The following is a 24,557-nucleotide window of genomic DNA, read 5'->3' as shown; positions in this document are numbered from 1 at the left end:
ATGAAACTTTGCAAGTTGATTACTGACATTAAAACAACAACTTTTTGTATTACAGTATTTTCCAAAAGGTTTGAATAGATATGAAAAATCATCAATATCTTACTAATGATGCGTAAATTTGCATATCTGCAAAGCCCCAAAATCTAGATGTTGGACAAAAACAAAGTCAATTTATTTTTAAATTTTGAAAACAAAACAAGTGTCCAACTGCCTGAAGCCTTTCCTAATCACAGTTCAAATTTGATCAATAACCCATAGAAAATGAATTTTTTACACTGTTTTTTCCAAGGGAATGTCTAGCCGTTTCCTAAAATACCAGCTGGAGACTCCAAAAGGACACTTTTGGTCCATGGCACATGAAATGTAACTGTGTAAAAAATGTATTTTCTATGGGTTATTGATCAAATTTAAACTGCGATTAGGAAAGGCTTCAGGCAGTTGGACACTTGTTTTGTTTTCAAAATTTAAAAACAAATTGACTTGGTTTTCTTCCAACATCTAGATTTTGGGACTTTGCAGATATGCACATTTTCGCATCATTAGTAAGATATTGATGATTTTTCATATTTTTTTAATTTTTTGGAAAATACTGTAATACAAAAAGTTTTTGTTTTAATGTCAGTAATCAACTGGCAAAGTCTCATAATGATATCTATAAGTTTAAAAAATTCCCCATTAGCCCATCCCCATTCACCCCCATTCACTTAAACAGTGGTTCTGATTTGCTATGTCGGCCCACTGTAGCTTACCAGCAGCTTGTTGACAAGGTTGTCCACCCAGGTTGTGATCGTGGAAGGTCCTAGATGTCATTTTTGGTGAACAACCTTTTACAACGCTCCATGTCCATAAAATCACTTTGCCCCCTGGGTAGCATGCAGCATTAACTACAATTGCAGCCTAAATGTATTTTTCAGTATAGAAATTAAAATACTGCTGCAAAGGTCCAAAGGTCATCTTGGCGCTAGGCCATAATTACGTATTACGGTACGGTGTGGTTCGGTTTGTATTGTGATGGTGCGGTACGAATACGTGTATTGTTACACCCCTAAGTAGCAGATTATTTATTTATTTAATTTCGGTCCATGATAGCAAACTATAGTACACATACATCGTAAGAAGAAACCCCTTTAAACATTTCATTTAAATATCATTTAAAACTGAAAACAATAGTTACATCTTCTGGCTAAAGTTAAAATGCCTCAAAGGAACTCTCAGTTTGTGTTAGTTCTAGCGCCCCCCTTTGGACAAAAGCAGTAGTGTTTTTACTACGCCAGCTGTTGTTCCTGCGTGAGCGTACTCATGACAAAGACATCAAGAAAAACTACATAAAATAGCATTCTTTGCACTGATGGTCTCGTTTGCTGTTACATGTAATTAAAGATCATCGGAGGAAAAATGAAACGGTTTAGGAAATATTAAAAAGTTCCTTGTAGACACTTTTAAGCTCCTCCTAAACAGACATGATCTAGAGAAGGCCGATCAGCTGGATGATTGTAGCGCTCTTTATGTTTGTCCACCTCGCGACTTCAACTTCACAATCTTTTTGTCTTCTCAATTTTACATCATCAATGATCTTGTATATTTTCGTATTTCCATCAATAGCTGCCATACCACAACAACTACACTTTAAAACATCTTAAAAATCATAGAAACCAATAGGTATAATGATGGAGTCCGCCATTCTGGAGAACGCTTGTTGTCAAAATCTCCTAAAAATCCAATATATATCCGTAATGAGATGCGTGCTGAAAAAAATCCAGTATTAATACACAGCCTAGGCTCTGTAAACTGTCATGTTTTTTTATTTTTACATGCGTTCTCCAGAATCACAGACTCTAAACACAGCGTTCAATAAGGATTTTTAATGATAATAATAATACTATTGTTGGTTAATGTGAATAAACAGACTGTACCTGTCACAGAGGTGTGGGTCAATCGGAGCAGCAAGTCCAGGTGAGTGTGTCTGCTCAGTCTGAGTCTCTTATAACAGACGCTGTGTGTTACAGTGTGTGTGAGTGTGTGTGTGTCTCAGTGTCTGTGTGTGTCTTAGTGTTTGTGTGTATATCTCAGTGTGTGTATGTGTGTGCAGAGCCGGCCCGAGGCATAAGCGAACTAAGCGGTCGCTTAGGGCCCCCGACCGCCAGGGGGCCCCCCTCAAAAAAAAAATATATATATATTTTTTTTTTAGTTTGTGTGTTTGATATTAACATCATATTATGCAAATGTGAGTTATCAAACAAGAAAAGGAATAACATTTTTTGGTCTAGATAATTAATAGCCTAAACATTTTATCAGTTCATCTGGGAAGTAATCCGAAATGATCTGATCATGTCACGTTCACATCCATGCACAGTGTGTATTGAGTTTATTTAAAGACAATTGTAAATGGGGCTGCCCTCAGTTGCCCATGCACTGTGTATAGTCTATAGCCTATTTCAGCCTCGTCTGTGGAAAAAAAGATAGCTGGACAAGAGAGTTCTTCTGCTTCGTTCCTCTCACTGCAGTTAAATGCATTCATTATATTACAGAGAAATATGTCCCGTAAAAGAAAAAGAGCTCCAAGCCCATCCCAGAGGACCCTCCATAATATTTTATTTTATATTAATATTTTTATGGAAAATCCATGTGTCCTTCTTCAATAGCTTCTAATTCATCTGACCCAGTGTCTCCAAATTATTTGTTCACCCAAAATTTCTCAGATTTAGCCTCTTAATTTTCCTCTCAAAGTGCACCAGATTCATGCATTTCACTTTAAAAAGGTTAACAAAATCTCCCGGGGGGGCATACCCCCGGACCACCCTAGGAGGGTCTGAATCTTGGCTGTCTAACATCTTCGCACAGCTGCACAGTGGAGGCACTAGCGGAAAACACTGGGTGTGTGAATGATATTTTACAAAGATCTATAGTTTCAGCAGCGCTAACATTGGAGAGGGGCCCCCTAATCATATTTCGCTTAGGGCCCCCTGAAGGCTTATTGGGCCGGCTCTGTGTGTGTGTCTCAGTGTGTGTATGTGTGTGTGTGTGTGTCTCAATATGTGTGTGTGTGTGTGTGTGTGTGTGTGTGTGTGTGTGTGTGTGTGTGTGTGTGTGTCTCAATGTGTGTGTGTGTGTGTGTGTGTGTGTGTGTATCTCTTATAACAGATGGTTTATGACATCACAGAGGCTAAAACAAACGGAGGATTCATGATGAATGGGACAGTTTTGGGACTTTCCCTCCTTGTCCCTCTGTTAAGTCCAAACCTTGTCAGGTCGTCCTTGTTGCTCATCATTGTGTGTATGTGTGTGTGTGTGTGTGTGTGTGTGTGTGTGTGTGTGTGTGTAAGTAGCCTCCATTCATGAATGAGAAACTGAATCAGGTCAATACCAATCACATGTCCTTCATGGAAACCTGACATATACAGTGCATGTGTGTTTGAGAGTGTGTGTGAGTGAGTGACAGTGTGTGTGTGTGTGTGTGTGTGTGTGTGTGTGTGTGTGTGTGTGTGTGTGTGTGTGTGTGTGTATGTGTTTGTGTGTCCTTCATACAGGATGGTGTCTGTTGTCATAACGACTCTTATCTTTCTCACAATGACCTGCTAAAACTGAACGACTTTTAACCTTCAGAGTCACAGTGACTTCCTGCAGTTTGTCTCCATCATGTGGCCGGACGGTGGAACTACATCTGTAACAAACGTGTGTGCACACACACACACGCACGCAAACACACACACACACACACACACACACACACGCACGCAAACACACACACACACACACACAGACAAGATTTTTTTTCATTATGTCGAGAAATGTCAAGAATAAAGACGAATTCTCCAAAATGCTATTGGAGTTAATGGGGCATTTATGTATTTTCAGCATACTGCAATTGACGTGCATGTAGGCTATTGGGACATCATAAATCTTTTTCTGGCATACTAAATAGTAGGGAAGTATGGGGATTGGAACGCAGGGCTCTTTTTGTGCCTGTTACGAGGCGAGCAGCCGCATTTTGGACAAGCTGCAGGCGTTGAATCGATGACCGGTCCAAGCCCACATACAGTCAGTTGCAGTAATCTAGACTAGGCGAGATTTATGAACACAGTAAGTATTACTGTTTCTAGGTCCTCGGCAGGGAGGTATGATTTTATTTTGGCTATAAGTCTGAGCTGGTAAACACAAGATCTCACAACAGTGGATATCTGTTCGCCAAATTTAAAAACATGATCAAAGTGCACACCCAGACTCTTTATAGATTGTTTCATATTAACAGCAAGAGGACCAAACACAATGACTTCTGTCTTACTGGGATTGTTCGTGCAAATGGAATCATGCCTTTTCTGATTAGTTTCTTTATGAAGTGTTTGGACATAGCCTACTGAACTGGACTATGACTGACGTCACACTGTCTTATCATATTAGGGACCTGCTTTATTAAAATGATTAGTTTTCATGATAAGCAACTTTTCTTTCGATTCACTTAGATGCCTATCATTATATATTGCCAATTTATAACATTTGTATTACTATCATTATTTAATGTTATTTTAAATGTAATAATAGGCTACAAAAGGCTACTATTTGTAGGCCTATCATTTTATATCTAGCCTACTGTATTATAGGCTATTATATAGGCTAGTTAAAAATCCTGAGGTATGGGTTGTTCTGATTGTTTTATAGCCTACTTTTGCATTACTGGTTTCTAAAATAGTCATGCCAATAAGGCTTTTTGAATTGAATTGAATTGAATTGACTTCATTTCCCATGAGTCTGCACGAGGGTATTACGCATGGACCTATTGCGTAGTTACCACGCAACCATGGAAACAGAGCTTGTGGCTCACACACAGCTGAGCTCGCCTCTTTCTTGTCTGTTTGGCCGGGGCTCCGTGTAGGCGGCAGGGTCTCTGTCAGCTCAGCAGCTGCTAGACACTAAAATGCGTTAACTCATTATTTCAGCGTGTCGGTTTCATAGGTCGTATTACGTAGTCACTACAAGTATACAGGTATATCGCTTTCTCGTGTCTATTTGGACAACATTAGCCGGCTTATCTGGCTAAGTTGACTTGCTAAGTAACTTAACTCTTGCATTCTTCGAGGAGCACTGTTGGGTTAACAGAGACCTTAACAGACGATGCTGGAGTCAATAAAAGTGACAGGTAATGTTGCATTTGTCTTGTCTTTCTTAATTTGCCTTGACTTTAGCTAGGAGCTCGTAGAGGATTAATAACATATCAGTAGCCTAATGATGTTACCTTCGAATCTACTATCTAGCTACTTGTCTAGCATTAACTGTTGTGTAGTTTTTCTAAGTGGTAGCTTAGATCAAGTAGGCCTATCTCAGTTAAAATTGGAGCTCCAGTGAGCTATTAATTAACATATTAATAATTGGGAAACAGAAACGAACATAAACGAAATATAATGTAGGCTATTTCAAGAAAGCAAATGTAGTACTTTCTCTCTCTACTTACTGTATGTAATCACAGCTCTGGTGAGCTTATTGAATGCTGAATAATGGCAATTATTGCTAAACATATATGCTTTAAATACACATGAGTGCTGTGGGATTCATTCAAAATAATTATGGATTTGATGGAGATGCTTTGTCATAGATCCATAATGTTTTGTTAGTTGAACTACATTCAGGCTCAGGACTGTGTTAGCTGTCATAAATATGATGTATCATACAGTAAATGGCATCACATTTTTTATTAACCAAATTCTATAAAACGGTTGCACACCCAGTATTATACCATAAGACTCATGGGTTGATAACTCATTTGCCGAGAGCATGATGTGTAGGCCATGAGTATGATGATGATAGCCAGCTGGTAATGTGTTAGATAATAGCATTTGATTGGGTGGCTGAGCACATAACAATACAATGAGCCCTCCAGAGTAGTCCCTCTTTCACGTATTCCTGGACTGCTGAGGTCAATAGTTTGAACTGTGTTCTTGCATGGCTTTCTGCCTCAGTGACCCTGTCTCTCACTGTGACCATGTTCCAAGTCACCTTAGTGGAGATGACAGCGCCCTGTGCTGTACTGCCAGCCTCTTGAGACATGATGGGAGTAATTTCCCTCTAAGATGGGATGGATATTACTGACTCATGGAACTGTATGGTGTCATGTACTGCTGACATAACAACAGTCCAATACAAGTCAATGTAAGTTTATTTGGGTCCGATCAAATCACTATGAATGTAGAAAAAAAGTTAGATTTATTACAGCATAAACCCTGTTCATCTCGCTGATTACAGCATTCACTGGTAAGTTATTGTCTCCATGATATTCATTACCTTGTTATTTTTAGTTTGGCGTCAGAATGGTTCTAATGTTATCCTGCCTAGATAAGAGGATTAGTCTATCCATCTATCTTTAAAAGGTCTGGATGTTAGGATAGGATAGGATTTACTTTATTGATCCCCAATAGGGAAACTGGTTTGACACCATAGTCTGTACAACATACAACACAGGAATATAGTAACAACATAAAACAAGCATAAAACAAGCATAGTCACAGGGGGAGTGTGGTCCACTACCATAGTAAAAATAGAAGGTTAAAAAAGGGAATAAATAACAATATAACAATACTATGATGTGCAAATGAGCAATGTGCAGTAATACAATCAAATCAAATCAGCAGTAGCAAACAGATTCACTGTGTCCTCCCTTAACCGCTGTCTCGTCTCACTTCTTTTCAGAAAGACTCCACTGGCCAGAAATAGAAATGTCTAGAAAGTCCATGTTAAACTCCTCTGACAAGCCACTGAGTCCCAGCCAAGTCTACCTGGAGAAGATCTCCTCAGACGTCTTTAAGGACCTCTTCAGCACGGGCTCCAGCAGCTACAACAGCCTGCTGCAGGCTGAGGAGGACGAGGAGAAGACAGGGAGCCCGAAGCAGTCCCCCTGCAAGAGGCCAAAGACATTGGTCAAATGCTCCGCCGCATTCAGCAAGAGAAACCGTCCGGGTGGCGTTGTGGCCCCTAGAAGGCTGCAGTGCGCCCCAGAAGGTGGCAGCAGCAGTAAACCCACACAGACCAACCGCGTCCTCTCCAGCAGCAACTCCAACCTCCCTAAGCCAGCCCGGAGCATCACCGTGGTGGGTAGCACCATGGGCCTGAGCCCCCGCACGGCTCCACAGCTCAGGAAGATGTGCATACCCGGTTCACAACGTACCAAACTCCCCACGGTGCACAAAGCAGCGGTCACGCGGGGCGGGGAAGGAGAAAATGCCAAGAAGCTCTGCATCCTTTCAGCCATCAAGCCGTCTAACGTCGAGAGAGAGAAGGCCAAGTTCTTCAAGTCTGACTTCAACTACAATCCACAGTTTGAGTACAGCAACCCCATCTCCCCGCTGGTCCTGGCCCGGCACAACAACGCCTCCGACCGCTTCCTCACACAGGTCAGGGTGTGTTTGTTTTGTGCTTGGAACAATGTCATTCTTTTTTGGGTTTGGGTTTTGGTGAGAGCAGTACAATCATCTGCACACATAACCTAAGACAAACCCTTGAAATGCATGTATTTCTTGGAAGTCTGTCTCACTTTTTTTCTTAGCAAGCAGCTATGTTATCATAGCGACTGTGGCTCAGTTGGGAGAGCGGGTCGGCCAATGATCAAAGGGTTGGCGGTTCGATCCCCGCCCTGCCACCTGTGTCATGGTTGTTGTGTCCTTCGGCAAGGCACTTCACCCACCTCGCCTCGTGTGAATGTCGATAGTTAGCCTGCTATCGGTGTATGAGTGTGTGTGTGAACGGTAACGTGTAAATGGGAACAGGTCTCCCTTGAAAAAGAGTCTCCGGTCTCAATGGGATTTACCTGTAGAAATAAAGGTTAAGAATCATTGAGGTCCCATCCGCTGAAGCAGACAACCTTATAGTAACAAGTACAAGGAGACTAATTATTGATTTTGAATGATTGTGAAATTCTAGGATAAGGACAGTGCGGTCAAGAGTCAAGACAGACATTAGAAACGGCACAGTGTGTCACACCTTTACATGTATTCGTTGCACACTGGATGTTAGCATAGTAGAAGGTGCAGACAAAGTAGTGATTCCCTATATTAACTTTCTGCAACATGGCTGGAGCTATCGCTGAAGACACAGTCCCTGTACAAGAGAACATTTTACGGTTACAAGTCTATGCTACATGCTTATTATAAACAGTAACATCTACATCTAAATCCTCTAGCTTATTTTTTCTTCTCCGTTCCTCCTTTTTTATTGTAAAGTATATCACACCTAAGTAAACTGAGGTACGAAGCAGGGATACTTATCACCATTGGACCCTTTGTTCTTTCCAGTCTCTGTGCTGAAACTTGCATATTTTCATGCTGAAAACAGAGAGTACTCTCCGAGTCCACTTATTTCTGGCCCAGAGGCAGTGACAGGTCATTCATCACATCTACACCATTGTACCTAGTGCACAAGGTCAGTGCTTAGTTGGCTGGTCTGAGATCAGCAAACCTCCACATGCCAGCAGGGTACTGTTATCACAGAGACTCACTGCCAAAGGGCTTTGGCTGGTCCAAGCTGAGTTATAGAAAGTCTTTTGTCCAAGTGACAGTGGGAAGAGGCTGGAATTAATTAGTTAAGTCATCAAAAAGCACAACAGTATGTACTCAGACACTGGTAGGGTTAGTTCAGAACAGTATTGAGGACATGTGTCCAGTGAACAACACTGAAGCTGTGCAAGAATCACTTAAGTATTTTCAAAACCTCAAAACAGACTTAAAAGTCAGTACCCTAGCTCTGATGCAGGCTCATTTAGAAACAGATACACAGTACACAGATAGTAAGACGAGGATGGCGTGACTGAGCTCCACAGGAAAGGCAGTAAAGTGATCATGTGGAGGAAGGCTCAAGTGTTCCTACAATCTGCCCTAGTGTGTCATGTTGTTATCATGAGTTGTAATAGGACTGTCAGGTTCACCACACTTGACTTTGAATCTGATGTAAAGCCAGACCCTGATCTACTATCAGTTTCATTTATATAGTCCAATATCACAAATAGACATTTTGCCTGAGTGGGCTTCACAGTCCTTACACAATATGAAACTCTCTCTACCCTTAGACCCTAAGGTTGGCTGATTAAAAACTACTTCAACAAAAACACCTTTAAGGGAGGGGCAGACTGTCAGTTATTACAGTGGGTTGGTAAGAAGGCACCTCTTAGTTTTGAGGTTGGTTTATTGTAATTATTAGTAGAGCTAATACATTGTAAATGAAATAGGCCGATGCTAACTTACTGCAGATGTATTGGTATCAGGTATATATGTTTGCCTATAGGTATCAAGAGAAGACTTGTATGAAACAGAAACGCAAACCATGTTAGACCACTTGAGATATCCTTATTATGATAGGATCAGGACCAAGTCTAGAGTAATGTTAAACCTAATGCAATGTGCCAACAAGTGGAACTTCTCTACCTCCAATTCTAGGTCTGAATTTTTTTTTCTTTGTTATCTCTTCCAAATGATTTGTTTGACTAACTGGTGCTTGGATACATATGTGTTTAATTGTGTGTCTTGTCGGAGCTGTTATGTCTGACTGCCATTTTGGAGCATTGAAGTTAGAAGTTGCCAACAGAAGCCAGTGTCAGAGATGGTCATTAGTCAGGGCCAGCTTTTACATAACGTGGTGTCTGTGATGTCTTGTAGGCAGTGCACATCATGGAGCTGGCCCTGCAGAGATATGGCAGCTATGAGAAGTTTGAACAGGCCACCGGGGGCAACCTCCTCACCAAGAGTCGCATCTGGCACAACGTCAAGAAATACATGGAGAAGGAAGGCTGCTTGGGGGAGGTAAGAGGACAGGCTACCATACAGTATGATGAAAACCAATGAGCTTCTTTTTAGTTCTCTCACTCTCGTGGTGTGGTAGTTTATATTGCACAGTGTTATTCAAACACTAGTCTCGCACAGCCAGACCAAACTACAGCTTGTTGACCAGCAATGTGTCCTTTTAAAATAGTGCATAATTACCAGTACACACATAACCAAAAAAAAAGTTTCCCATTCTGAGTGGAGAAAGAGGAAGGGGAGGAGTTTTTTTCCTACAAATAAAGGCGGCATTCCCTATAATTGGCTATTGGTCCAATCTCCACTTTCTACATCCGTTGAGCCAGACTATTCAAACACTACTATACAGTAAAAAGGTCACCAAGATAGCTGTCATTTGGAGCCTGCTATTTCTGTGGCTGCATGTCTGTATCATGGAGGATATGACATCATCATTACAGAGCAGCAGGGCATCAAAGTGAATACGCCTCAGGGAATAGAAAGACCTTGTCACCATCCACCACTTCACTGAAGTCATCCTGCACTGTTCGTGTGCAGAGCTGTGTTTATGTAACCATCTACATTATATTGTGTTACATCACCAAGTTAATAATGTTCCACTAAACACAACAACCCATATACACACACACACACACACACACACACACACACACACACACACACACACACACACACACACACACACACACACACACACACACACACACACACACACACACACACACACACACACACACACACACACACACACACACACACACACACACACACACACACACACACACACCAACCTTGTGTATGCATGGTGAGGTCCTGATGGCTTCAAAACACACAAGACAAGCAGAAAGAAAATACAAAAGGAGTGACTTGCATTAGAGGAAAAATTCTGCCCTAAAATCCTTTTTTTAAGATGTGGACACAAAGCATGGACGAGTCTAGTCAACAGCTAGCCTGGCATTCCCAGACCTGCCACTAGGCGCTGGCAAATTAAATTTGCTGCGCCTGTTGGTCTGGAAACTCTCTGTTGAAGCTTTTTCAAAAAGACCAGAAATCCGGGCTCACGTTTCAATTGGTTCTATCTAATATGGGCGCGCCAGAGCCCCTTATATGGTACTCTGGGGAGGACGTAACCGGATGACGACAGTGACGTGCATACGACGTCGAAGCTGTGATAGTAAACATCAAAGATGGCTGCGGATATGTTGTGTGAGTTTGAGACTGCTTTGGCCTCGACCCTTTACGATTCGGAAGACGGCACTCAAATCTTTCATTAGCAAGTAAGTGGAATGTTCTGTTTTGCCGACCGACAACGGCAAACGTTTAATTTAACAGTTTAACAGCTGTTCGCTAAACGAACGGGGCTTACGTCACCTTGTGCATCGCTCTGATTGGTTGTAGTGCTATCCAACTGCGTGCAGTGGCATTTGAAATGCACGAGTAGGAGCCGCCCCTTGAGTTGGAAATTACTATTGATCGTGGCCAGACCCTCTATCGTTCAAGATATCAGGGTCTGGATTTCCAGGCTAGTCAACAGCATCAACAAGTTTTAAACTATGCACCTAACAATGTATTAGCATTACTCATCAATGTTCACGTTCTTGTATTTGCTGCCAGCCATGCTTTTATTCATTGTTGTGAAATTAGAAGATCACTCCCACCCCCTTATGTCACTGATATATATGACAAATGGTGTTAACTAAAGTGGAAGGGTCAAACTAGTAACAGTGAGTTCCCCTCTGTGTTGACAGATCGTAGTCCAGGTAACAGACGACCTCCTGTCCAGAGCCTCCATGACGGTGGTGAACAGCAGACCCACTCTGACCATCAACGTGTCCACCGCCCGAGAGCACTGGCTGGAAGGAATGCTCCGGCATGAGATAGGTGGGTACAGGAGCTTTCACACTGTAAAAAAAAAAAGTTTTATTTTATTTGTCCCTCACACACACAGCTGAACATGTATATAAATGAACCCAGCTCCCTGTCCACGCAGGCACACATTATTTCCGTGGCGTGAACAACGTGCAGCAGCCGTGGAGCAGCAGTGTGAGCAGGAGGAAGCTGAACCTGAAGCCTCTGAACCCCACAGAGGAAGGCCTGGCCAGCATCCACAGTGTGCTGTTCAGGAAAGACCCCACGCTGTGGCGCGCCGCCCTGCTCTACTACACCGTCTACCAGGCCAGCCACATGTCCTTCAGCCAGCTCTTCAACAACCTGGGCAGCTTCGTCCAAGACCCCAACACACGCTGGGACTACTGCGTCAGAGCCAAGAGAGGCCAGACCGATACAGCACAGCCAGGTCACTAGTGTGGAACTAGATAGGGTTGACATATAATCAAGAGAGTTGGCTGATATTTGTAGTTATTTTAAGCTTTATTAAACATTAAATGTTGAGTCAAGTATCTATGGGGGATGGGGGGGGGGGGTTCTCCAACCACTACACCACAAGCACCCCCCAGCACTGGTTGTCTTAACTGTACATCAGTGCGTTTTCGGTGCTGTGTGAAAAAGAAAAACAATTAAGAAACTGAATTGATGAAGTAGTTATTCTTCTCTTTTCCTTTACCTGGATGATTCACACATGATATATTCAAAATAACATTTCAAATATTGACATGAATCTTATAAAATTCACTTGTGAAAGTTATTTCTTGACTGTCACATTGCAGGGTGCTTCAGTAAAGACCAGGTCTACCTGGATGGTATCCTGAAGATCCTGAGAAACAGAGACAAGATCAACTTCCCACTGCTGATGGCTCTAGGAAAGGTGAGGCAGCTCATGTATCATTCATCTGGATCAATCATTGAGCAGTTAATCATTTATAATCCATCTAAAGTTTAGTACCATATGAATTACATACAGTTTTATAAATGGTGCCTGCTAAAATCAGCACCATACAAAATTCTGATATTGTATGGTGCTCGTTTCCATCCCTTCTCCTGGTCTGGGTGGCATCAGGCAAGGTAGCCCAGACATTCTTCTTCCAAGGCTCTCCCTGTATACCCTCCACTGCAGGCACGTCTCCTTCCATACCTCTGGGTGCACTCATTCACCACAGGCTTCTATGTGTACAGTTTGGTCTTCAGGTCCTCCCATATGATGATGGCTTCTATGTATCAGAGTAGCAGATTAGGCAGTGGTGTGCTTACAGTATCCTGCAGAAAGGTCAATACATTCTTAGTCTGACTTTCCAGTCAGTTATGTTTTCAATGTTGCCTCCTCTCTGCCAGTGCTTCTACTGCAAGAGAGTAACAGCACATCAATCATTTGAGACAGTCAGTCACATGAACTAAAGTGTTTCTACTCAGAGGATAGCCACAGTTCAGACATGGAGGAAGGCTGGATGGAGCTTATATAATAACCTCTCTAAAGAGGGAACAGAGCGTGTCTTGCTTCAGTGGAGCCTAAGGCACTGAGGATTAAACAAGGTGCTCATTGCAGCTGTAGATGTTGAACGTGATGTAAGAAGTGACGGGGTCTCTTAACACATATAACACTGCTTTGAGAGCCAAATACATGAATGTTGTCCAATAATGAAATGAATGAAAAACCTACCCATGAGCAAAGTGTGACCATCCAGTTTCTCATTCCTTCCCTAACATTAGTCATTACAAATGATCAAGTCAGTTCACCACTTTGTCCAGACAGAATGATGTCATGAACAGAATGACTGGATCGCTATGTCATTTGGTAGAATCAAAAGCTAATGGTGTTCTGCTGACTTTTTCCTCTAGCACCATCATCAGGTCAAAATGTCAGATTGTTGGGGCACTCCGGTGGCGTAGTGGATAGAGCGTGTACCATATTGGCTCCGGCCTTCGTTGCAGTGGTCGCAGGTTCGAGTCCGACCTATGGACCTTTACTGCAGGTCATCCCCCCTCTCTCTCTGTCTCCCCATTTCAACTCTGTACTATCTAATAAAGCTAAAAATGAGCGTTTTAGCATGTGTCATTGTGAGCATGTTAAGCTATAACGTTGAGCTTAAGGCACGTCTGATCTAATATACGTAAATGTGAGCATGACAGGGTTGTATTAATTTGTAGCCATTTTTTTGTGGCATGCTTTTTTTTTGGCATTTTTATGCTTTATTGATAGTGCAGAGAGACAGAGGTGAAATGGGGCAGAGAGGGGAGTGACATGCAGAGAACGACCGCGGGCGGGAATCGAACCCGGGTCTGCTGCTGGGCCCGGCCCGGGGGGGGGACGCCCTACCAACTGAGCTAAGGGCGCCCCTGGGCATGGGTTTTAATAGGTCATCATCATTTCATTCTTCTTATTTTTTTCACCCGTTGGGAGCAGGTGTCATTTGAAGACGTGGAGCGACTGAAAGCACTGGCTCAGATGGAGAACGCTCGCATCCCCCACTTCATGCAGGACCAGGCCAGGTATGCTCAGCAGCTCACCAAGATCATGGCTGTCAACCAGCTGACTGATGAGGACCTCAAGACCATCATCTGAATAGCCCATATCATCTCAACTCATTCATCTGAGCCCATTCATTATGTGCCCATATCATCTGAGCCCATTCCAAAGCCCTGCCACAAACCTGATCTCTCAAACCTGACTCCTTCACTGTCCTGTGTGTGACTAACATGTAGTGTAGATTTGTGTTAGACAGGAAACATTAGTTTCACCTTGCATCAGCTTTATATTAAACACCTGGTTGTGTTGACCCTCTCTAATACAGTAAGGATCATCACGATAACTCTTTCACTGTGTTGTGTGTGTATAGGGTTGGATGTCGTTTAAATCTATTTCTTCTTAATTTTATTTATTTTATCAGTGCCAAAACCATACCTTGATTGCTCTACTTATACACAATTGATACTTTTTCTGTACCTTATCTTACTTTTCTATAACATTTACCAAGCACTTGGTGCCAACCTTTTTTCCGACTTGACTGTTCTCAGTTCAGTTTGTGGTGCGACAGGGAGGAGTTTTATTAATATCTTCCCAGTAGCTACTGTAGTTTTCAATAGCTTGTTTTCATACCCACGATCATCTCAATTAAACCTGAATGATACTGAATTTTTAAGGCTTATGTCCGCCAATATTTGTTTCTTTAATATAAGCAAATGTAGTTGAGCAGGATGCGTTAAAATTAGGTTATTAAAGAACTGTGACTAAGATACGTATATGCACTGAGTGGGAGATTTTACAGTTCAAAAATACACTTGTCATTTCTTTGTGGTGGACAAACAATGTCATAGAAGCTTTTCTAATTTAATCTTAATTTATTTTAATTGAATCTACGCAACGTGCTATACATGTAAGTATGCACTGACTTTTCAAAGTGAGCATGACAGTCAGTGAGGCGACAGATCGGGGGGGACAACGTTATTTCCACAACGTATGTTAGCATTGGGCAAAGTGGGTTGCGTTCAAATGAGCTTGTACAAATGACCTGCCAATTTGAGTGAAGGACATTTAGATTTTTTGAAGCAGTGACAGCCCTGATACTGAGATATGTGTGATAAACTAAATCTATTGAGCTCTGATCGTAACACTTCCCCACAGACACTTTTTCGTGGACTCTCCTGCATGAATATGGTTACATTTAGACTTGTGGAATATCCATTTGTTTTAGCATAGGCTATCATATTTATTGGTCTATCTCTAATATGATCATTATTTGTGTAACTCTCGTTCACCTGTGATCTAAGTGTACTTACCTAGTGTTTTTATATCCGTCTCCCTATGGAGATGAACACATTATTGCACTTTGTTTCCTCTAGATTACCACTTTAGGGTTTGTATTTTTGTAGAACAGATGTCGGGCATTAAAGCAGCATTGTAGCTCCAGAGAAAGGCTTGTTGACAGCAGCTCTGTCTAGAGAGATCACTGCTAATTCAAGCTGAGCCTGTCAGCACTGTTCTAAGTCTGCTGTATGTCCCTGACGTTTGAAAATCACTTGTAATACTGTGTGTGACATTTTGAAGGTGTGTTCCTCAGTATGCTCTATGGAGCCCTAGTGGTCCAAGTGCACTGACTTTGACCACTTGCACTTTGTCACCTTAGGATCTACCTTTTCCACTGCACTGATTGGGCAGTTACTGTGTTGGTGACATTTATATACAGTCTGATTTATTTAGGTTTGTACACCAAACCAAACGCCTCTTGGTTTTTACTTGATGTGTTTTTACGTTATTTATACCCAGTATGACCTAATACTACACTTCCACAAAGACCCATGTTATCTGTTTGGATGTCAGTTTGGTAATGTGCATTGATAGAATCCTCAAATAAAGTTGAATCCCTGAAAATGAGTTTGGTGCACAGTATCTCTCAATTTCTTCAGATCCAGTTCAAAAGGTTTCACTGTGGCCGAAGGGTTTGTTGACAAAATACATTTTTTCAACATCAGTGAATATCTTCACACGTCCCGCTATCCTCTGTCTTGTGTGTGTGCTGAAATAGAATCCAGTGTTAATACAAGGCTCTGTTAACCATTATGTAAAGACAGATAGGGGCTCCATGATAGCTTGCAACAATCCCTTTTACAGAGCCTAGGTTGTTTATTAGCACTGGATTTCGTTCAGTGTAAACACAGTACGGAACGGTAGCAAATTGGGAGGATATATTCACTGATTTTGACAAAAAGCATTCTCCAAGGGGGCGCCCTTAGCTCAGTTGGTAGGGCGTCCACCCCATGGGCCTCAGCCAGCAGCGGACCCGGGTTCGAATCCAGCCCGCGGTCGTTCTCTGCATGTCACTCCCCTCTCTGTCTCTACACTATCAATAAAGCATAAAAATGCCCAAAAAATATAAAAAAAATAAAATAATAAGCATTCTCCAGAACACTGACAGCACCTTTCATCCCAACATTTAGGTAAAATGTAGGTTACCCTATGTAGCCTATCTATTCCATGTTAAGGCCGTATCCAGATTTCTGAAGGTTAACATGGAAAGAATGGATTAGCCAAATGCTAGCCAACACCAGTGGGAATCAAAGCATATAGGCGTATCCTAACAGAACATAGGCTAGGTACCTGATGTACATGGGGTCAGAGATCAATGAGGAGAGTTTCCTGAGCTGAATGTGTTGTCCAACAATGTGAACGGGACACAGTAACTAAATCAGTCACAACAAACACTGCTGGCCTGACTCCAAACCCTGTCTACAGGTCTTACACTGCTCACTCATCAGACTCTGGTTTCAACTTGGTAACTGGAAACCATTGAGTGGTTACTAGCTGACATGCTACAAGCAGTGAGGGGCTGGACACTAAAGGTATCAGTGTATATCAGTGTACAGTAACACAGACAAAGACAAAGACAGCCCTCCCCCTTATACTGGCAATGGTATGTCTGTTAATGACCTTTAGAAGTTAGAATCATCAAGAAAAAACTCATGCTGTAGTGTGACCAACACACATTTAGATTTAACATGGTAGTGGATTAAAAAAAAATATATATTATAATAATAATAATACAAAATAATAAAAAGATCCCAAACCCAATTATGTAGGCCTAATGTTAGACAACACAAAAAATAAAGAGATGGTTACTTAACTTTATCTTCAAGTATAGAACATAGCAGAAGACTTAAGACCAAAGTTCATATCCCAGGAGGTTGACACTAGGCCTTCAACAATAGGTCTGTATGGGATACATGCATGCAACACAATGAAGCTTAAAATGTAGTACAGGTAGTAGGCCAGGCTCAGATAATTTCTATTATAAAGTAAAATAAAGGAAAAAAAATAGCCCCATTGGGTTGTATTGTTGTCTCGCCTTATTGGCACACATCTCGGTCGGATTGATGAGAATTAAACATATTTCCTCAACTAGCATTTCTTAGGACTTTTAGTGTGTTGTTCTGGACACCTCATAGAAATGATCTGAGCTGAAAAAAATGATTTTACAATTTATTCTATATATATATATATAATATAATATGTTTTCATCAGGCGAATACGCAGCTGAAGGGGGATGTTGTAAAGTGGAGCCACCTCCCCACTAGAGGACAGTGTAGCATTAGCACATAAAGCATTTTTTTTTTCAAGAAGACAGACAGGGCAGACAGGGATTGCTCTGGGTCTGTTGATCAGTTGCTGTGAGTCAGTGAGCTGCCTGCATCTAATTGTTTAAAATTTGAAAAACATTATGCTATAGCACACACTAAGGTGAAGGTCGTCTCTGGTAAGAAGATATCTCTGAAATGCCCCGATGTGCCAACCAGAGCTTACCAGCAGTAGGAGACACTCATACCAAGACACACACACACACACACACACACACACACACACACACACACACACACACACACACACACACACACACACACACACACACACACACACACACACACACACACACACACACACACACACACACACACACACACACACACACACACAATTAGTTAATAATTGGCTGTGTTCCATTTATATTTGAAACAAATGTCTATTATACATAAAAGATGCCTGTGCCACCATACTAAACTCGGGGGCAGCATGAGCTTCAATGTGATGTAATAGATCAAGGGCAGGTAAGGTTTTCAAGACAGGGACAGGCCCTGACAGTCTGTGGTTGTCCACCACCAACTTCTCAGCAGCACACAGACACATTAGAGAGAAACATTGGTGAACATGGTATTCAGCAACTAAAAAGATGGATATGTCTGTTTGCGTCTGTATATTTCTCCTATACAACCATCTTTTCTTTTTTTTAACCTTTATTTATACAGGTAAATCCCATTGAGACCGAAGACTCTTTTACAAGGGAGACCTGTTTTCCTTTCCCACGTTACCATTCACACACACATTCATACACCGATAGCAGGCTAACTATCGACATTCACACGAGGCAAGGTGGGTGAAGTGTCTTGCCCAAGGACACAACAACCATGACACAGGTGGCAGGGCGGGGATCGAACCTCCAACCCTTTGATCATCAGCCGACCCGCTCTGCCACCTGAGCCACAGTCGCCCCTTTAACGGCCATTATCTAGTTTTTTTCGATAATCAAAACCAAGAATCACTTAATCTAAAGCACTTACATCAACTAAACTTTCTAAAGGATTTGTTGATATGTTGTAATTGCCTGAACTAGGAAACATTTAGTTCTTAAAAACATGACGAACACGCATTTTCTCACACGCTGTACATAATATGTGTGTACAGTTATGTGTGTTCAACTATAAGGGGTATTTCAACCAAATGTGACGTCACCTGCACACTTTTCATTTGACACACTCTACTCCTTCTTCTAGCCCAGTATGGATAGATTATTCTATTCTCCACACATTCAAAATGGCCGGCAAATATAAGTTTATTTAGCCTACTGTCCTGCTTGTACTAAGATCTTTTCCACAGGTTATTTGCATTGTAGTGTATATCTAAATCATATCCATGACCACTGATGCGTATATGAAACAATGACTGAGTGTGTTACATTCTGTGGTGGGCCCTTTAAAAGCCTTGCCTGTGAAGCAGCCGCAGTAGTATGGCACTGTGCCCCCTGGCACCTCATTCCCATCACAGAGGGAGCTGGCAGATGACACGTGCACACAGAGACCCAGGCTTACGTAATACAAGAGCTTCACAGCCGGGACGTTATCCTGCTCCCAGACTGACAGCACAGCCTCTGAAGAGCACGGCCATTCAGACACTGCACCTCATTCACATTAATAAGAGCTCAGGCACGGCTGGAACTATCTATTAATTTCTCTTTATTTTTATATACATATATAAAATGTTTGGCACATTTCTTTTTCAAGAACATTATACAGTATATATATATCTATATCTATATATATATCTATATATATATTGTCTGAACATTTTGTATGGCTCTATCACTTACCATCTTACATTGATCAATTGAAACCCAAAAAAGCAACCTTGGCACTTCTTCACATTCATCAGGAAACTCTTTGCTATAACCGAGTCAAAAAGCAGGAGCTATAGCCCCATGTGTCATCCCCTGCTGTCTTTAACTCTGACATGTGGGTGTGGTCACCGCTCATGTTTGGGCATAATGTCTCCTCTGTCCACCACTGCCATGCCAGACCTGCTCAGCTCTTTGGGGGAAACGTCTGCGTAGAACTCAGCCACCACGGGGCAGTGGTCTGACGCCACGCCGCCCCACGACCAGTTGTCAGGGATCCAGGGATTAGTCAGGGCCTCGCGCACCACCGTGCACTGGCCTGTAGGGGGAGATGGAAGGGAGAGGGGGAAAGTCAGCAGACTAACCAAGAGATTTAACACAGTGAGGTCAACTTTGATCCAACAGAAGCATCTAAAGCTTACATCCTACTACAATGAACTTGAGCTGTGGTTCACAACACACTCCAGATACTGCTACATGTCAGCTCAAAGGGTTGCCATGATAACCAGAACAATCGGGGGGAGTCAGACATAAGTCACTAGAGAACTAAAGGAAATGAAGTGTTGACCTGGTAAAATCAATAGAAATATGTGTGCCATGAATATCTTCATGGCACACTATTATCAGTCCTATATCAGTAATAAAGTCATATGTTGACTTGTTGAAACGTGCTTTTTAAAAAATATATATTATTTTGTCATTTTTATGCTTTATTGATAGTGTAGAGACAGAGTTGAAATGGGGCAGAGAGGGGAGTGACATGCAGAGAACGACCGCGGGCTGGAATCGAACCCGGGTCCGCTGCTGGCCGAGGCCCATGGGGGGGACGCCCTACCAACTGAGCTAAGGGCGCCCCGAAACGTGCTTTTAAAGGCTTGTGACTTGACTTGAATGACTCAACTCTTGAATAGAACTTGTCCAGAAAAACGCGAGACTCAACTTATGCCACCAAAATGAGTGAGCAGAGCACTTATTATGCTTTTTCAACTTATATGACCTATAAACGTTGTTATAATGATTTATAGTCATGTTTAACCATACTAAAGTGTCAAATAATGACTTACATGCATTTAGACGTATTCCCTGCTGACCGTCTGGGGTGGCTGTGCAGAGCGCTAAACACTAGGAACGCCGGTCGCGATTCACTTTATCTACGTAGATTAATCCGGATTTTCCATGTATGGTAATGCTGCAACATGCTCAGGCGCGCTCCCGCCATGCCCCCACCTGCCTGCTCAAATCTGCCCACGCGCCGCTGAAAGTCTTCCGATCACAACGGAGTGGGGTTTGCAGGAGGGGGGCGAGGGGGCGGAGAAGCACAAAGCCGAGTGTTGACAGAGAATGCTGAAAGCGCCCAGATGAGAGGAAGAGTTTCCCTAAAATCAACATAGTTTTTTGTGCTGTGATTCGTGTCAGGTTTCTCTATAGGAGTCATTAATGAGAAATTAAGACCAGAAAAGTAGTATAATAGGAGATCTTTAACGTGAGTCGGACCACTAAAAATAAGCGATTGGCTACTTTCAAACTGTAAGCAGATCGCCAGCAGTGAAGACAGAGACAACTTATTTTTGACTTTTTGACTTAATCAGGCTGAGTACTTCATCCTGCACATTAGCTTGTTGTTCACCAGCTTCTTGCTTTAACATTAAAGCCGAGCTGAGGTGAGATGAATCCGTGACTACAGCAGGGCCAATTGACTGGGGGTCTGAATGGGTGAAACCATTCCCGTTTACATATCTTTAAACCAATCACAATCGTCTTGGGCGGCGCTAAGCCAAGGAAGCAGCAACGTGTCCTTTCAAAACAGTGCAATATGATGCCGACAATAGACCTGTTAGAAAAGATGCCGACCAACACTATTTATACCTAACACACACACTCTCTGTTGTCTCCCGTTCTGAGCGGAGCACAAACGGTAGACTACAGCGAGGAAGAGGAAGGGGAGGAGTTTGACCACAGTATCCGTTGCGAGTGCGATTCCTGTAAGCCAGACTAAATAACCTTGAGACTCAGGTTCTAACTTAACACCTGGCATGACTTGTAATATATCTATGAATCTTCCACTGTCCATAAACAGCCATTGTGTGTGCCTACCAGAATAGATCTTCTTGAGGGAGCGGCTGAGCCAGATGTTGTCCAGGCAGCGGGTGCCCTGTGGGGAGCGTGTGCTGATGTTGGTGAACTGGCTGGAGGGCACCAGGGCACACAGCTTCTCCTTCCTCAGTATGTCCAGCTCAGAGCTCTGGGGAGAGCAGCCAAAATCTCCCAGCACCACCAACTCCTTCTCACCTGCACAGAAAGACACAATTGGTAAATGGACTTGACTTATATTGCGATTTTTAGCAGATTTTCTCACCCCCAAAGTGCTTTCATACACACACTCATACACCGATGGCAGTAGCTGCCATGCAAGGCACCCTCTGAACCATCAGGAGCAATGTGGGGTTCAGTGTCTTGCCCAGGGACACTTCGACATGTAGGCGGGTAGGCGGGGGATCGAACCTCCGACCCTGCACTCCAGAGGACGATCTCCCTACCCACTGCGCCACTGCCGCCCCCACACAGAGTCAAATGGATCAGGATAGGATGACTTTCTCTTATTATTCCCCTTCATGACAGGGTAGGCTACAACCCAGGATATCCAAGTTAAATGTGAGACTTTTGAATACCTTTTCAATGCCAACGTCACACAGCCATGTGGGAAAAAGGTGAAAGGATATAATGGAAAAAATCTGTACGCATCTTAAGGTACTTCTACAAACATTATACACCCACATTCATATAGTAATGTCTTGGTAAAGTGAGTATACACCCTAACAACAAACTCAAAAAAGTGCTTATTTGTCACATAATGTCCCCTCTCCATGTAATGGCCTTACCTGGAAAACATGTTTATGACGTTTAGTATTTAGTTTATCCTGGGAAAGGACAATCAAAAAATCTAAGACCTTTGTAAGGAAATTCAATACTTTTAATGCTTTATTTTGAGGAATATTAAATGCAATGCTTTTCTAGTGCTGCTACTATCCTGCATGAAGAGATGGAGGACATTGAGATCTGCCTGAGATCTTAAAAGTTTGGATCTGTTGCTTCCTTTTTATGGGTCAAATTGTGCGAAATGCTCCTTTAATGTCTGATGGGTTGTGTGAGGTGTATAGAAGAGGGTGATTTGGACTGTCCTGAGCTGAGACACTGACCCTTGAGTGTTTCCTGGATGCTTGAGGAGAGGCGTTGACTCTTGGGCTCCTCTGTGTTGTGGATCTTGGTTCCGTTGGACTCTCCCGATGCGGCCGTGGTCTGCATGTGAATGTTCCCCACCGTCAGCTCGTATGAACCCACCTAAAGGAAAGAGTCACTCATTTCAATCCAGTCAGAACTCACACGGCAACACAAGCTAACCACAGAGGGAAATACACAGAGGGGCCTGTTGGGATCGTATTAACATGTTATAATGTTTAATGTACGCTGTGTTTTATTGTCTGCTTATTTTATTGTTTGTTTGCCATTGTCTGTCAATTCGTTCTTACTATGTGTTACTGTATTTTCTGAGTCGACTATGTTGTTTTTTTAAAATCTTTGTTTATACATGCATTTTATTTCTGTAATTTTAGGTTGCCTTTTGAATATCTGGCAGGGGACAACAGATGAAAACTAGCCTCTTAGGCTAACTCTGGCTCACTCACATTTTGAATGTTGATTAGTGTGCAATTTCCCTGAACTAAACCAATAAAATAAATAAATGTTGCTTTAACCGTAACTTCCCTTTGAAATGATTGTAGGTTTGTTGTTTTTTGGTATCTTAAAATATTCCGGAGGATAAATCCAGATTATTAATAACCTTGGTCTCATTTCCACAGTTCAGGCCGTCATCCCTATCAAAGGTTAAAGACATAACACTCTGTCTGATCATCCAGTGCCTCTTCTGACTTCTACAGTACATGGAACAATCAGTAGTAATGTCACATTTCACGTATGTTTTCATCACTTACACAAAAGTGAGCCAGGTAGAGTGGAGGGGACAAATGCTTGCCGTTGCCATTGACAACAGGAGCCTCCAGGACGGCGGCGTTCTTCAGGTCGATACCTGACGAACAGTCCCACAGGAAGCCTGAGTAGCTCACTCCCTGGACAGAGAGGATCATGGGAAATGGAGTCAGAGATTGTCTTATATAATATTTCTACTGCCCAATTTAAAACAGCCTCACAACCAATACATTCATATGCATGCTATGATAATGTCACATTTCACATACTGTTTTACCAGCTTTGCACAAGCCAATAAGACAAGACTTAAACCACTTGAAACACTGTATAAACGAACCCTGATCACGATCACGCTTCAGTTTCTTTGGAATATCTATTGTTTTCATACCTTGTCCAAGGTATTGCACTATTTGACGTTTTTCGGCAGCAGAGAGATCCTTTTTCTTTCCCATAGTGCTTGAAACATGTGGCCTGCTTAATAATGTGGAACGTCCTTCTTAAGTAGATTGCCTTTGATTGGGATCACCTGGCAAACTAATTGTCATAGGTGTATGACATTGATTTCAATGATCCAAAGCGCCCGGAGACACAATATCATACATGAGTTTAATTGAAAAACAAAACATTAAATGTTTATGACACTTCAATCCAATTTGCATAATAATGTGGAACACGGTGTACTGTTGTGTGCACTTTCCTACAATGTTTAATGTACACTGTGTTTTATTGTCTGCTTATTTTAATGTTTGTTTGCCATTGTCTGTCAATTCATTCTTACTTTGTTTATACATGCATTTTATTTCTGTAATGTTAGGTTGCCTTTTGAATATCTGGCCGGGGACAACAGATGAAAACTAGCCTCTTAGGCTAACTCTGGCGCACTCACATGTTGAATGTTGATTAGTGTGCAATTTCCCTGAACTAAACCAATAAATAAAAAATAAACATGGTTCACTACATCACAATGTAT

General features: G+C 42.2%; 2 protein-coding genes across 2 annotated transcripts in view; one reads left to right on the top strand and one right to left on the bottom strand.

Annotated features, from left to right (window-relative positions):
- The first annotated feature begins 5,018 nt into the window (after positions 1 to 5,018).
- matcap2 (microtubule associated tyrosine carboxypeptidase 2) lies at positions 5,019 to 14,256 on the top strand. Its single transcript, XM_080045202.1, has 7 exons — positions 5,019 to 5,134; positions 6,679 to 7,379; positions 9,633 to 9,776; positions 11,522 to 11,654; positions 11,764 to 12,069; positions 12,440 to 12,537; positions 14,071 to 14,256. Exons 1-7 carry the CDS (start codon positions 5,110 to 5,112, stop codon positions 14,227 to 14,229), a joined length of 1,566 nt encoding a protein of 521 aa, XP_079901328.1. The 5' UTR covers positions 5,019 to 5,109; the 3' UTR covers positions 14,230 to 14,256.
- A 5,222-nt stretch (positions 14,257 to 19,478) lies between these two features.
- The window catches only part of eepd1 (endonuclease/exonuclease/phosphatase family domain containing 1), a 34,803-nt gene continuing 29,724 nt past the window's right edge, over positions 19,479 to 24,557 (bottom strand). The window contains exons 5-8 of the mRNA XM_080044825.1: positions 23,593 to 23,727; positions 22,801 to 22,942; positions 21,698 to 21,892; positions 19,479 to 19,922 (exon numbers count right to left, since the gene is read on the bottom strand). Of these exons, the coding sequence (XP_079900951.1) occupies positions 19,732 to 19,922; positions 21,698 to 21,892; positions 22,801 to 22,942; positions 23,593 to 23,727 (663 nt within the window). The 3' untranslated portion in view covers positions 19,479 to 19,731. The remainder of the gene's footprint in view (positions 19,923 to 21,697; positions 21,893 to 22,800; positions 22,943 to 23,592; positions 23,728 to 24,557) is intronic.

This window comes from Ammodytes marinus (assembly GCF_949987685.1).
Source record: "Ammodytes marinus genome assembly, chromosome: 17".
Classification (NCBI taxonomy): domain Eukaryota; kingdom Metazoa; phylum Chordata; class Actinopteri; order Uranoscopiformes; family Ammodytidae; genus Ammodytes; species Ammodytes marinus.
Note: the sequence above shows the minus strand (reverse complement) of the source record. Positions and strands in the feature narration are given on the sequence as shown.

Excerpts from the sequence above, each read along its gene's own strand:
- matcap2 (XM_080045202.1), top strand. The coding sequence starts at position 5,110 with ATGCTGGAGTCAATAAAAGTGACAG. Across the intron at positions 5,135-6,678 it reads GGAGTCAATAAAAGTGACAG|AAAGACTCCACTGGCCAGAA; the intron begins GTAATGTTGCAT and ends ACTTCTTTTCAG. Across the intron at positions 12,538-14,070 it reads TGCTGATGGCTCTAGGAAAG|GTGTCATTTGAAGACGTGGA; the intron begins GTGAGGCAGCTC and ends CGTTGGGAGCAG.